General features: G+C 31.7%; 1 protein-coding gene across 4 annotated transcripts in view; it reads right to left on the reverse strand.

Moving 5' to 3' along the window:
• Positions 1-11,103, reverse strand: part of LOC113548314 (potassium voltage-gated channel protein Shaker) — a 166,948-nt gene extending 155,845 nt beyond the window's left edge. For all 4 annotated transcript variants that reach the window (XR_003404881.1, XM_026949137.1, XM_026949128.1 and 1 more), the window contains exons 1-2: positions 10,984-11,103; positions 2,321-2,491 (exon numbers count right to left, since the gene is read on the reverse strand). Coding sequence is in view for 3 of the 4 variants with exons in the window: in XM_026949137.1 (XP_026804938.1) it covers positions 2,321-2,454 (134 nt within the window). In the remaining variant the exon portion in view is untranslated. The remainder of the gene's footprint in view (positions 1-2,320; positions 2,492-10,983) is intronic.
• Between the last annotated feature and the right edge of the window lie 4,041 nt (positions 11,104-15,144).

Genomic DNA, 15,144 nt, shown 5'->3' on the forward strand with positions numbered 1-15,144 from the left:
AGTTTAACATGATATAGGAACACATACTTAACAGAGAACAATATTATTAACATTTGTGATCAACATTGTATGATTTTGAATTAAAAATATTTCCAGGTATGAAATTAAATTGTAATATCCCTGATGAACAATTACACAAATCGTTTTAGATTTCATTTGATTACTCCTAATTATTGTTATACCCGTTATATCCCCACGAGATACATAAATGCTTTTCGTTTATGCGGTTAAGGTTTCATTTATAAATAATACTCGTCGATTTAACATTTTCATAAATGCGGAATAATCACTGCAGATAGCTTAGAACGTAATTAAATAGTTATTACCACCAAAAGTAACTTATTCGATTTATAGTTTTTAATTTTCCAGAAAAGTGTATTTAAAAATAATGACGTACCATTTTAATATGCGTTAGTTTTATTTTTAAAAATCTAAAATAAAATTAAAAAATGATTAGGCAGGTTAATGAAAAATATCCATAGTCAATTTAAATAAAAAATTGATGATGAGGTGTATCTAACTATAATATTTTAATTAAATATCATTATTGTGTTACATTTATATAGTTATGTAAAAACTAAAGCTGTTATTTAATTAAAATATTTTAATTTTAAGTGGTCAGTTAAAAAAAAAAAATTCGTATTTATCAGTAAAAAACAAATAAAAGAATTTGTAAAAAATATTAAACATAAAGTAATTTAATTACAAACGAACTAAAAAAATGCGCCATGCTACAAGATAGATGTAAATATAAATGCTATACAGGAATAATTATATTCATATACATGTACATATGTTTACTGAATTTATCTTAGAGACAAAAAAGAGGAACTAGTGAATTATAATAAAAAGAAACGTAACGTTTATCACCGGGTGTCACTATAAATTACCTAACTTAACATTTATACCGCGGGTTCAAAGAGTACTTCTTACAAATTAATATATTCATCTAAAATAAAATATGGTGTTTTATATTTTTGAACATATTCAATTAACAGTAACTGTATCATTCAAATGATAAAAATTATAAATTATACGTTACAAATATTTTTTATAATGTATATCACAGTGAATTAAATGTATGCACCTAAAATAATAAATTCACATCGATATGTCCGTTTAGTTTTTTTATAATTTATAATATACGTATCGCGTTCAAATATAATCAATCAAATATTTTTATTTATCCACAATTAAAAGGATTAGTGATGTCAAACATTTTTTTATATAGAGACTAGAGAACAAATAATTAAAATCACACATAATGTAAATGTTCAGGTTTATTTAAATATTTATTTCAAATTATTAAATTTTATCAACAATAAAATTCAACATTAAAAAAGCAATGTGATGAATTTATTAATTTACACGGTTTTTGCCTTTGTGGAACATAAACAAGATATTTTATTAAATGTGAGTAAACCATATAAACTGATTAAAAAAAAAAAATCATTAATACAAGAATATTATATACATCTATTATTTGACATTTTTACTGTAAGAAATATAAACTGTATATTCAGTAACTGAAAGCAACGAAAACAGCGAAGATTGAGAAAAAATTAATTAATTTAAATAATTGTAAGTATATAAGAAAAATTGTATATTATTTAACGTTTTAAATAATTATTTACCCCAACTAAAAAATATATTTATTCTCAGTAACTAAGTTAAATTTATTTATAGATACAGTCGTTATAGTTTATTAAACTCAATTAATTTTATAACGAAGTTTCAGCAATTATGTTTTCTGAACTTACACAGATGTTATTTTAAACCACGGTTGAGAAAATAATATGAAAAAAAAAAACATATTCTGCTGATGCAAGGTTAAAGCTTTACGTGTATGTTAAAAGTTTTTTTTCAGGCGTGAAAAATATTGTGTAAATGCAGTTCGCAATCGATGGCTCCATTTTTTATGTTACTTTTTTTTTGTTAACACTTTTAAAATACATAACATATTCATCAAAAACTTTTAAAATTCCACATCGTAATAACATTATATAATATTAAGTGCATTTAAATATTTTAATCGTATAATTCACTTAAGACTATACGTATTATTGGCCTAATGCATTATTATTTTATCCGTCATAAGATCTAAGAGAGATAGAGATAAAAAAGGATATATATACATACACATATCTATAATGGTATATCTATAGAAGGTGTATGTAAAGAAGGGTATCGTGTATGTGTATGTGAAAAGAAGTGAAATAGAAAGAGTGAGAGAGATAGAGAGGAAACTGAGTAAGACTGGAGAGCGCGGTAGAGATTAGGTCCGTTTATTTGATGTGATACTATTATCGTCATAGCGTACCTGTCGATGGGAGCCAATAATGCTGTAGCGGCGTCCTGTACATGTCGTTGCGCCGATCTCCGGTCCCTGTGCACCATGCCCATCAGCTTCATCCAGCCACCGCCGTGGCTGCCCATGCCACCCGAGTGCCACATGATCGCAGCCAGCCCTAAAGCCAAACACCATACGATCCTAAAAACAAACAATGACAATGTGATTAACGAGAAAATTGAAAAAATAAATATTATTTGGCCACCATTTGTTTACTATTTACTATAATACTTACTATACTATTACTATACTTCCTATTTTAATAGTACCAAAACAATTATTACGTGATGTCAATAGTTCTGCAAAGGACATATTATCGTTTACAACTATTGAAAGTTTGAATCAATTTATAAAAATAAAATATCAAAAAATGATATAAGTATCAAAAATGTTTATGATATTGTTATTTATTATTTATATCAAAAAACTTTTTTTATATAGAAATTTTACTTATTTACGGAAAGTTGCATAGTGAATACAAATATTATATTATGTATTATACACGCTGAATACCAAAAAGTCTGTGAATACAATTTCTCGAATTTGTAAATGTTATACAATGATTTATATTCTGGGTGTGTAAAAAATTCTTCAATGGACGGTGATTCCTAGAACAACTATGCATTATGAAAACAATTTTTTTCTCGATTAAAATTAAAATAAGTATAAGTTATCTTATGGTTTATTTAAAATATAAAAACAATATCGACTGAGTGGCCTTATTAATATACAAGTTCTTACGAGTAAGTGTGTTTTTATGGACTTAGCTTATGACATAAAGATACAAAATAACTAATAAAAGAATAAAAATAAAATAATAAAAGATACATTTAACTATTATGTATGAACACAATGTATTAAATATCTAATAATAGCCATTATAACACGACTGATAATAAGATGTATACACCTACTGGAATATCATATTTAAATTACGATAAAATATATAAATGAGATTAAAAATTAACTCTATGAACCAGTATAATATGTATAAATATTTCAGACAAAACTGGATTCATTTTACTTATAAAAATTTTCTTATAATTGCATATAATGTATAGTATTATGTTTAAAATATCACGTATTAAAAAAAAAAATATTTTATGCTCATACAAGCATTATACCATTCTTTAAATTTATAATGCAACGTATGATTTTATATTTCTTTTTTTATTCTTAAATTTAATATGTATCACAACTTTTCATATTTTTTTAGAAATATTATGACAAGCCTTTTGAGTAGTAGCTTTTATAAAATCGTCTTTAAATGTAATATAATGTAAACATACTATACTGCTATCTTTCTATTTTCGTTACAAGTTTAATAGTTATTGTAGAATTAAATTATCAGACATCTGTGAACACAAATCCAATTCAACTGTCCAAAACAATATTTTCGTTTCACTTTATTTTTTTTATTTTTTTATCTGTATTACATATATTTTCTATAGTAAATATATTATTATAATTTGCATTTTGTTTTGAGCGGTATTAATAAGATAATATGCAAAAATATAAATCATAGAAATGCGGTCAATGTAAAATAATAAAACTATATAAAAACTTTTTTTTTATACTATAATCGAATATTTATGCAGTTTTTATGTTAATAAATAAATTTAACAATATATTAATAGTAAAAATACTGGTTTTTATTAAAAAAATATTCTTTAACTATAAATAAGTTTAATGAAATACATTACAGATAGTTATACGTAGATTATGAAGTTTTAAAAATAAAATTGTAACATAATGAGTTTAATATTGTATAATATGTATAATTTTACGTGTATACACATACATTATGTTATAAATAATTCAATATAATTGGTTATACATGAGTATAACATCTAATAATATAATCCTATCACACATATACATCCTTATATTCATTATAATATAGATAATCGATTGAAAATGTCAATATCTTATATTATAGTCTTCGATAAATTTTAAGTTTCTATATTATTTGAGCAAAATATTCCAAATTCCAATGGGCTATTGAATTTTCCATTCACCCGTGTTGATCGTACAATAAAATTTTGTAAAATGCTCACTTTTTGTCGCAACAATGATTATCACCGTTAAATAATATGCCGTAGGTACAAGTGACGCTATACTTAGACAGTTTTACAAACTTCTTGGGCATTTCGAATTGACCCACCACCCATCGCATTCAATTAACGCATATTGTAACTTCTTATTATACTTTAAATAATATAATATGTACATTGTAGTTTTGTACACTATATACACATATACACAGATCCCGAATCAGCGTGAGTTGTTATTTACGCGGTAAAGTCCATTATAGTTTCTATATTATATCGTAAACGATGTATTGGAACAATGTTGCGGGAGGTTGAAAAATATTACGGCCTCATGTATAAATGAAAAATAATATGATATCTTCTTCCGCCCACCTACCGCCATGCCCTGTCACACAACTGTCGAGCTTCGTAAGCGCGCTGCAGAAAATTGTGTTTGTTGACAACAATACTGTACAGAGTTACGGTTTTTTTCTCCTTCGTTTCATTTTTTTTTTTCTTCTTATGTCGTCCGACAGACGGAAAAAAGATGACTTTATTTCGGAGGCGTGTTTAACAACAATCATATTTTATTCTCGGCGGAAGCCCGTGTATAGGTATAGGCACTTGAGTGTCAGCATGGGCGCTGCAACTCGTATGGCGCGCACGGAAACTGAGGTAAATGTAAGCGGACTTTGGCCGAATAATATATTGTACTTCCTTTATCCACTGTAAATATATATAGGGTGATTCGCAGAACATGCTTATATCAATTTTCTTTTTTATAATGTATGTATTCAAATTCTAATATTTAAAATTTTAAAATTTACTTAAATATATTTTTTTTTAAATTTTTGGGATTTGTTTGTACTTATATTAAAAAGCGTCTTATCACTATATAACATTATTTTTTTCAAACCGACCTATTTTTTTACTGTATATTCATCAGTTTATAGTTATTTGATGTAGGCACTTAATTCACAATTTTAATGAGAAGTTTTTTAGTTATTATGTTTATATTAAAAATAAAAGTTTTAAAAAATGGTTTTATAAAAATTTAAAATATATGTCATATAGAATATATTATTTATTATACTAGGACCATTTTTTTTTTAATTAAAAATATTGGTTGCTAATTTATTATAAAATACTAAAATTTTCAAATAACCATAACCTCCATATCTCCCAAACCTGTTTTCGTGAACATATTTTCTTTTTATATAAAATCATATAACTCGAAAACTCATTTACATTTTTATTTGTATACCTCAAAATGTCATAAAAATTATCCGTTAAATAATTGACTGCGTAAAAGGGTTGGTGCAATTAGAAAAACACAAGTCCTTAACTTCAAAGGACACTCTTAAAGTAGGACATAATACCTCAAGATTTTTAAAAAAAATCAGATTTTGTATAACTGCATTATGGAAGACGATAAATGGCGAGAGAATGGGTGATTAATCACTTTGTGTACTTATTATTGTTATATTTTATATCAGATACACTGTTTAAATTTATAATAGTTTATTCGAAAAAGGTTCAAATGTTTGATTACAAAATTACTTCTAATTATACTTGTCATATTATATTTACACACACCATTGGATACCTGTCGTAAACAAACAAATCATGTCAGCTCCACCATATTTGTTAATGGAATTTGATGACATTTCCTAGTACAGTGTAAAATTTTTATCAACTAAACAGATAGGAATATTTATATTTTCAATATTCATTTTAATAAATACCCACTTAGTTTTTATTTTATAATATTTTATACTGAAGTTCCAGTTAAACAGAATTTTGATCAAAAGATTAAAATATAATATAATCAGAGATTGTATCTCTTAGCGATTAAAAAATAATAATTCAATTTATCGGTATGGTTGTTTTAATTATATTATATTTTTAATTTATATAATTTAAAAAAATATCGATGACCATATTTTATAAGCTGCATTTCTTTATATTAATTTTAATCAAATTATATGATCGTTAATTATTAGCGTTCTGGATATATTTTCGCTAATTTGTTTTAAATATATATTTTATAGTAATGAAAATATACAGCGTGGAATGATATTATATCACATTTTGTGTTTTTATGAAATTATTTTTTTCCGTTTGGACAGATTATGCTGGACGATTGGCAAGACGACAAAAACATATTGAAATAAATATTACAAAACACTATATTGTCTTGAATAATCATTATTTAAAAATAAAAATAAAAACAAACTGTTTTCGCCAATACTGCCGTGGTAGTAACATGTAGTTGTTTATATGACCCTAAACGCACATTTTCACACGTCAACTATGCTATCATAATATATAATATATTCTGGGCACGAAAGTTTTTTGAGATTCTATAATGACTAAAAGAGCTATAGAGTGGCTTACAAAATATGGTGTGTGATATTTTCTTCGTTGTTTTGTTCGAAAAACTTTGGAAAACACTTTCATGATAAAAAAAAATAAATACAATAAGACAAAAAATAGACAAACGATGTTATCTTAAATTGAATACTACTTTTAAACTTAGATTAAACAGATTACATTTTCAAGATCCCTTGCATTAGTTTTTGGTATAAAATCTCGAAAGACAGTCTATAAATGGTAGCAAATAAACATATATATAATCGAGTCCGTTTTCCACAGAATCGCAACGAGACGATTTATCTCCGCTATTATTCAGATAAAAAGACCAGCGGCGGCGGCATGCCCGAGTGCTCAAAAACTGAGCTTTTTTTCGCTAAAAAAAAAAAATAAATAATACTTCGTCACGTCCTCTGCGATTAAGTTGACGTTGTGGTATATTATATATAAAACAAATACACGCACACACACAGCAATCTGTCTGCGCGTGTGGTCGCGTGCATAATTCGCCATAAATTTGTGGGTCGAGATTAGGGCACAGCGCTTGATCCGCAGGACGGAATGGGCCATTTGTGTCTGTCCACCGACCATAAATCATCCGCCGGCCGAGCTCCGGTTTGTGCGCAACTCTTCCGGGCCTACAACTCGCAACGTATTTTATCATAACAACAGTATAATATTATGGTACGCGGTATTTTCCACCGGGTGAATGCGTATATTATATTTTTTTTATTCGTACACATAAATGCTTGCCACCGACGGACGCGGAAAATTTTTTTTTACTTTTACCGTTATTATGATAGCCCGACGTTGTTTAGCTGCTGATAGAAATATGTACTTCGCCGTTGTATCGTGCAGTCGCTAGTATGCCGGCGCGTCGAGTAGGCAATTTAAACTCACTACGCCCGTGGTACACGGAATGCGAACAGGGGTGGTCTATAAATTCATTTGCGCGACGCTGCGCTGCTCGTCCGCACCTCAATTACCATTTTGATTACAGGGTCAATATTAAATAAGCCGGCTGATTATATACTACACTTGATACGATCTCCGCCCCATCCCGGTACGTTTTTGCTCGTTATTATTTTTGCTGCACGTTATAATAAATAAGGCACTTAAATTTACAGCAGAGTTGTAACCATATGAAAGTGTTTGTATTCTCTGTCCGTGATAAGACGCAGTCCTGTGTGTGCTGTTGTTGGTAATGAGTAGTTAAATGTGCCTCTTTACTACATTTCCATTCAAACGTGGTATTGTGTGTTTTATAGTTATATACTAATACACATATTACACTTAATCCGTTTTCAACGAGATTTATTCACCATATACTTTCGTTTAAACATTTAGATAATATTCATATAGATAATATGAAATATTACATATTATAGTATTTCCTTCCGGTATAATTAAGAAAACAACGTTTTTGAAGTAGAAGAATATCATTTTTTTGTATCTTCCAATTTAAAAAATAATAATAAATAATGAAAATATACATCGCGGTGGTAAACAATAAATACTATACATTTTTATATAAACCAAAAACTGTTAAAATAAGTTTTTGGGTCTTGTGGATAGAAAGCAATTCAGATGGATATCAAAAGTTTAAAGTAATAAAATACGTTTGATAACTGATAGTAGTTTTGTGCACGGTACGAAGGGGTTCGAGCCATTGGAATTCCGATGTATCAAAATCTAATGTATTATATTGTATATTATTTCCGCAAACATCTATATAGTAAAATAGAAAGTAATATATTATATCATAATGTGAATAGGCGCACAGCTATACGGACCCCGACTTCCGAGATAAGAAAATAACAATCAAAACTTGCTTTGTGCGTATCATGTATATTATGTGTAAAATAAAAATAAAAAACGGTTACTGGAAATTTGGTAGAATATTTAATAATATTATAATACCATGTAGTATATGTGGTATAATAGAATTTTAATTCAACTATCGAAATTCCTTACTTCCGAATTTCTTAATATTGATATTATTCGCATAATATCTAATAACACGCATTACTAATAATATTATCGTTCAAATTTGATTAGATCAATATTAAATAACAAGAAATATTATTCACGTTGTGCGTGAAAGATGATTGACAACATGGAAAACAGAGTTTTATGCACCAAACGGATTTATAAACGTTTAAAACCATATAATAAAATATATAAGCCGTACGTACACGAATACACGATATACTATAATAATATGGTAATAGTTTAATCGTGAGGTTTATTTATTAATAGTTATGCATATCTGTTTTGTAAAAAAATTATTTTGATTTCAATTTATTTTAGTTACGGCGTGCATACGGTTACACGGGTAGCGTACGTACAATGATTCACAAACATAATTGTTTACAGTCGGATAAATCGAAATAATTTCAAACACAATTGAATTCCCGATTTGACGACGTGATATATTATTGTTGTAGGTACAGACAAACAACGGCAGAGGGTCAAATTAAATGTTTTTTTTTATATAGTATTATACGGGTCACAATATTATATCTGTTGTATTAGTGTGGATACACTAAGTACCTAACACAAACAATAATTGATTTCACTAACCAACGAATATTTCCACGCGTACCGTTATATTATTTTAACCGTGTCGGTTAAAAACATAACATTATTTTGTGCGTATAATGTATACGCGTTGCAATAAACATTATCACTTCACTATCGGTGCACTATATTACAGTATACCTATATTACCTGCATAATCACTAAAACTCATTTGCTGCTTATATTTCAAAATAACTGGAGTTCGCGTAACATTGTGATGTGAAACACAAATGGATATATCCGTAAAAATAAGTATGTATATCGAAATGTAATTATTAGTAAGTGTATTATATGATTGCGAATTATAAACTCCATCAATGGTTTGTGTAATAAAATAAGTAACTGAGTATGATAAAAAACAATCCGATTTTCACACGAAAGCTGTATTTTTAAATGACCAGGCCAATTTGATGATATAATTTCTCTAAAAATCAAAAATTAATATTTTTTAATAGTTCTTATTCAGTCTCAAGTTTGTTGATTTTTCACCTATTAGTTGCAAAAATGTTTATTTCCAAATTAAAAAAAAAAATGTAAACACCTGTCAAATAATACACGTCATTATTTTTCATTATATAACTATAAAGTTTATAATATTTAAGCAGACTTTAAGACATGGCATAAAAATGTAGACCAGAGGCACCGTCTCAAAAAAAAAAAAAATGTTTTATTTTTTTGCTATTTATTTGTAAACACTACTATAACATGTATGTGCAAACCTATTTTCAGTCGTTATCGCGGATCAGTAATTAAATGCAACTATGATAAATTGTAAATTGAACGTTGTACCGGGACAGCACGCTAGACAGACGCACGTGTATTGACAGTTTACACAATATAATAGATTTTAGAGACCGTGTACACCTCGCACAACAGCCAACAGGATAGTGTCGGCTATTTCGGATCGTAACCAAAATGGTATTATGATTTGTTGTTGTGCATAAGTATAGGTAATTGAATTACTTAGAGGAACAATTGAAACAAAGCTGGTCACGACGTCCGCGAACACTAAACACATTATTTGGCCATACAACATTAAACATTATTGTATGCTAATTCACCGTGTTATAGAATAATATTAAAATCGTAGGGTCATAAATGTAAGAATAAACCGTTTCATTATGATGTATTCTATATAATAGTGTTTAACAATATTGCAATCATTACTGCAGTTAAACGCTATCGTTTACTAATAAAATACGAGTATAATATAATATAATTATCATTACAATATTATTTTGTCAAATGAACTTATTGACATTACATTTTAAACTGGCAAATAGTGTGCGACTATTATTAGTACTACAATCACACGGCGCTCGGAAAAATAATTGTTTTTCTCTCTTACGATGATTTTTTGCCGGGGAATACTTATTTTTTAAGAATTTATTGTAGACGAAATAATAAAAATGTTTTTTTATTACATAATATATATATATACTCGAATCAAACAACCACAACGCTAGTGTAATATATCATGTACATTGCTTTCGAAGGGAACGTCGTTCGTGTTGTGACAACTACAAATTTCACAAATCGAAATAATTTATTATTTCGTCACAAACGACATTATACGGTTGTCGGTATCGCGCGATTTCCACAATAATAATCGTGCCGACGACGTAAATATCCGCTCCGGCCTGAGCTTACCTTACGCGAAAATACCACCCGACCGCAAAACCCAAACGATCTCGCGTCGGTGTCGGACGAGCGTTCTCGTGGTCGGACCGCTGCCGCCGCAGGTGATGCCGCTGCCGATGGCTGCACCGTTGCCCGCGTCGCCGGTACCGCTGTTGTCCGCGCGCGCACTGCTAGCGACACGACCGGTACCGGTACGGCAGACCGTACCGCCGCCGGTACGACCGAAACAGCGGTTAGCGACCGTTACCGGTGCGCGGCCGTTCAGTTGGCGGCGGCGGCGGCGGTCCATTGCGAGTCGCGTACACGGGCGCTGCGGCTGTGCGACGCGACCGCCGCCGTCGGAAAGCCGTTAACCGAGAACGTTTTCGTCGCGTCGTCACGTCTCCAATGGGTGGTGATGGTGGTGGTGGTGGTGATTTCGAGGAGACGCGTTACTTCCGAGGTTATCACAAGCGTCGGGTACAAAAATGCGCGTACGTGACGACCGCTCTCGGTGCGAAAAAACACCGTCGTCGGTATAGCTGCCGTGACGGTCTCCGGCAAGTCTGTGGTCGCCGGTAGGAAGAAGGGTGGGGAGTGGAGCGCGAACCGACGCGGCCGCGGTGGTGGGACGCGCGACCGCCGCCCGCGTTACGGACGGCCGGAAGTGCGTCGGTATGTGCGATAAATATCAGCCGCGACCCGGGACAAACCGGAGTTCGGGCTGTGCGCGATAACGGCGGTTCCGGGGTATGGCACGTATGACTCGCGACGTGAACCCGCGATGACGGAAGTACCGACCGGGCGCGTAGTGCGGCGACGACAACGCGAGATGTCACTGCGACGGGGCCCGTCGATTGCGTTCCGCTTACGAAAACCGACTGAATTTTATCGCGTTGCCATCCGGCGGTCCGGCGCGTTGAGAATTCGAGATGTACGTCCGCCGCCTCCTGCGCCGTCGCCGCCACCGATGACTCCGCCGCCTCGTCATCGTCATCCTGCTGCTTCACCTCCTGCGCATCCCGCGGGCCGACGCATCCTGTTCCACTCGATCCTCCGACTAGCGCGCCGTCGCCCGCCCCGCGATAACACCTATACATATATATATATATATATATGTGTATGTATATGAGCGTGCGTATAATATTATAAACGTACCCACACCACCCATTTATATGCGACCCGTCGTCGCAGTCGCAGTCGTCGACGCGGCAGTGGCACACCTGTAGAACGGGATCGGCGCGGAACTTTTCACTCTCGTTCGTACTCTCGCTCTCTCGTATTATTTATATTGCAGCTTTCGCCCCTCCACCACCGTCCGCGGCGGTGGCTCGTGTCGGACCGGACGTGAAAACTTTTTTTTCTTCCGGCATAAATGTCTCGCGGATTGCGGCCGCAGACGTCTGGACGCCAAAACCGCCGTTCGTAAAAAAATAATAAAAAACTTGTTTGTGTGTACTCGACGGTTTTGGCACGCGTCCGAAATCGCGATTACGACGAGTGTTTCCCACGATCGCGATATAAGTATACTATCTATTAGCATATTATTTGCATAAGTGAAACCAGAACCAAATTTTTGCAGGGACTGCGACCCTCATATTTTCACCTTATTAATCTGTGTCGAAATATTCCCATACACACCCTTCTACTAGGTCGGCGTATTTGCATATGGCTTGTAATAAATAATATAAATGAACCAGTACGATCATACAGAAAGTAAGCATTTCCCCATTTTAGTGTATTTATTTAAATATTCTGATTAGTGGAATTTTTAAAATACGTTCTTATAGACTATATTTTTAATGATTTAATTTTCTAAGCACAACATCAGCTAAATAATTTAAAGTGAAAAAGATTGGTTTTAATTTGAAAAAAAAAATGTTGGTATCACCACAGAATACTTTTTGATGAATAATACAACAAATCTAGACATTTCGCAAATTTAAAAAACAGTCTTACAGTAGGTATAAGTACTCATAATACGTATCCATTTGTATGCCACATTTAAGAAAATATCTTCCGTAACTTACTATACAACGTACGGTTCGAGGGGCTAATCACCCCAACCTCCCACCAAGTCGCAACTGTGATTATTAATTTCCTCTCGAGCGAGAAATGGTGTACCTATTCCTACAACACTGCAAAATCACAATTTACAATAATATTAATAACAACAATATCTATTAGGTATAAAGATTTCGCGAGGGAAATATTATACTGCATTCTGTAAGTTTGATATTTGTATAGTATTTGCTTCGCTTACGTCAATATATCGACGTAATATATACGCAATACAACCCATAGATAGTAGGTATAAAGCGTTTTAGATTTTGAACGGCAAATGTTGGTTTTACGACAACGCAGTGGGTTTTTTCCTTTGGATAATACTTTTTGACGCAATAAAAGTGCGTTTCACGTTCATTCGGTTGGAAATCGAACGCTGCAGATGGTTTACGATTTAGTGTCGAAATGGTTAGTTTTATATATTCCATACAGTACACTTTTGAAAACGCAGTCAAGAAGTAAAAGCCAGAAAAAGTCAAAATTTACCGCACACTGACTTTTAAAAACCCCGGTTTTATAATAGATGCATTATTCCCCACTACATTATGTCTATAGTATATTATTTTACGTTACTACGATATTTCCATATAAATTATATATTATTATAAGATTACATGTTTTATTTCGTAGAAGTTATGTTATTTTTCCGGTTCGAAGAATTACCGTTACTTTTCTATATATTTCACCCGAATTACTGTTGTATCTACTCTTTATTTTATTTAAGAGAAGAGAGGTGGAGGAGGTTTATAAGTTTCAGACCATTCGTTAAAAAAAGTCTACTCGGCCTCTCTTTAACCTTTAGATTCGTGTATTTACCTTTTTAACATAGTATCTTTTGTAAAATCCTCCAATTATAAACAAAGTCTTCCTTTCGGTATTTTTCCAATTGGATCCACTTTAATAACCAAGTTCCATGTTTTCGGCATGAATTTCTGAACCACATTTTCAATTAGGTTTGATGCAATATTTATTTTAACATTTAGATTTTTAGACACGGCTTTGTGCCGTAAAAGAGTTCCGACCCTTAATTAATATGTATTATTGTATCTTTTATAAAAGACCTCTATTTTTTATTCAATGTCTTGGGTTATGAATTATGATTTAAGGTTATATCTATTTTTGGTCCTAAGTATTTAATATATTTCATTAACTGATATACACTACTTGACTTTCTCTCCTTGATGGATATCCGTATCACCTCGGCCCAGTTTTCTGCATTTAATATTTTTATCGTTAATTAATAGAATCTAGATTACAAACTTTTTTACTTAGAATAACTCAAAATAAACAACGAAAAGAGTACACACGTATTCATACATTTTACGATACATTATTGTATCAGTATATAATTATTTACTGGATGCCTAAAATGAGGTTTACACCATTGGCATGACGATTCAGTTTAATTTATAACATTACTCTAAATGATTAATATTATGAAACGAGTAGTTTTTCCAATGCTCTATTTTTATGACCACAATAAATTTACTAACACATTTTTGTTTTACCGAAATTTCATTTAAAATCAATACCGCATACATGTGTGCGTGTATGTTATGATCGTTGCTGGAGTTTCACGACCAACCATATTCATCAATTTTCAATTTTTTTTACCACGGTTATGTGTATTACATACTCATATGTATAATATAATATAATGCACAAGGTATCTGAAACTTTCCTCTTTCTCACTCTCTCTCTATCTATCTCATCGTACTCGATTTCCATTGATCGTTTTTGATGGTTTTTTTCCCACCACTACAGCGTATTAATAATAATATATATACCTGTACAATACACGCATACAAAATTAACATAATACATACTCGTCAGACGACCGAATAATAATATATACCGTACAATAATAATATAATAATATTATGTGCATAATAATATATATATAAACACCACAGGTCGGAGCTCTGCGAACAAAAATCAATCGGCTGTATTGATCCAGAAAATAGTTAAATATAACACACTGTATATACAGGGAGACGAATTCGATTTTCACTCTTTTCCTTTCACTCACTCTCTCTCTCTTTCTCTCTGTATCTACCGTCCAACGTCCCTGTATCGACACACCTGTGTCACCTACCGTCGTCACAAAATCGTATTTGATCCGCATCT

The sequence above is a fragment of the Rhopalosiphum maidis genome, chromosome 1 (genome assembly GCF_003676215.2).
Source record: "Rhopalosiphum maidis isolate BTI-1 chromosome 1, ASM367621v3, whole genome shotgun sequence".
NCBI lineage: Eukaryota > Metazoa > Arthropoda > Insecta > Hemiptera > Aphididae > Rhopalosiphum > Rhopalosiphum maidis.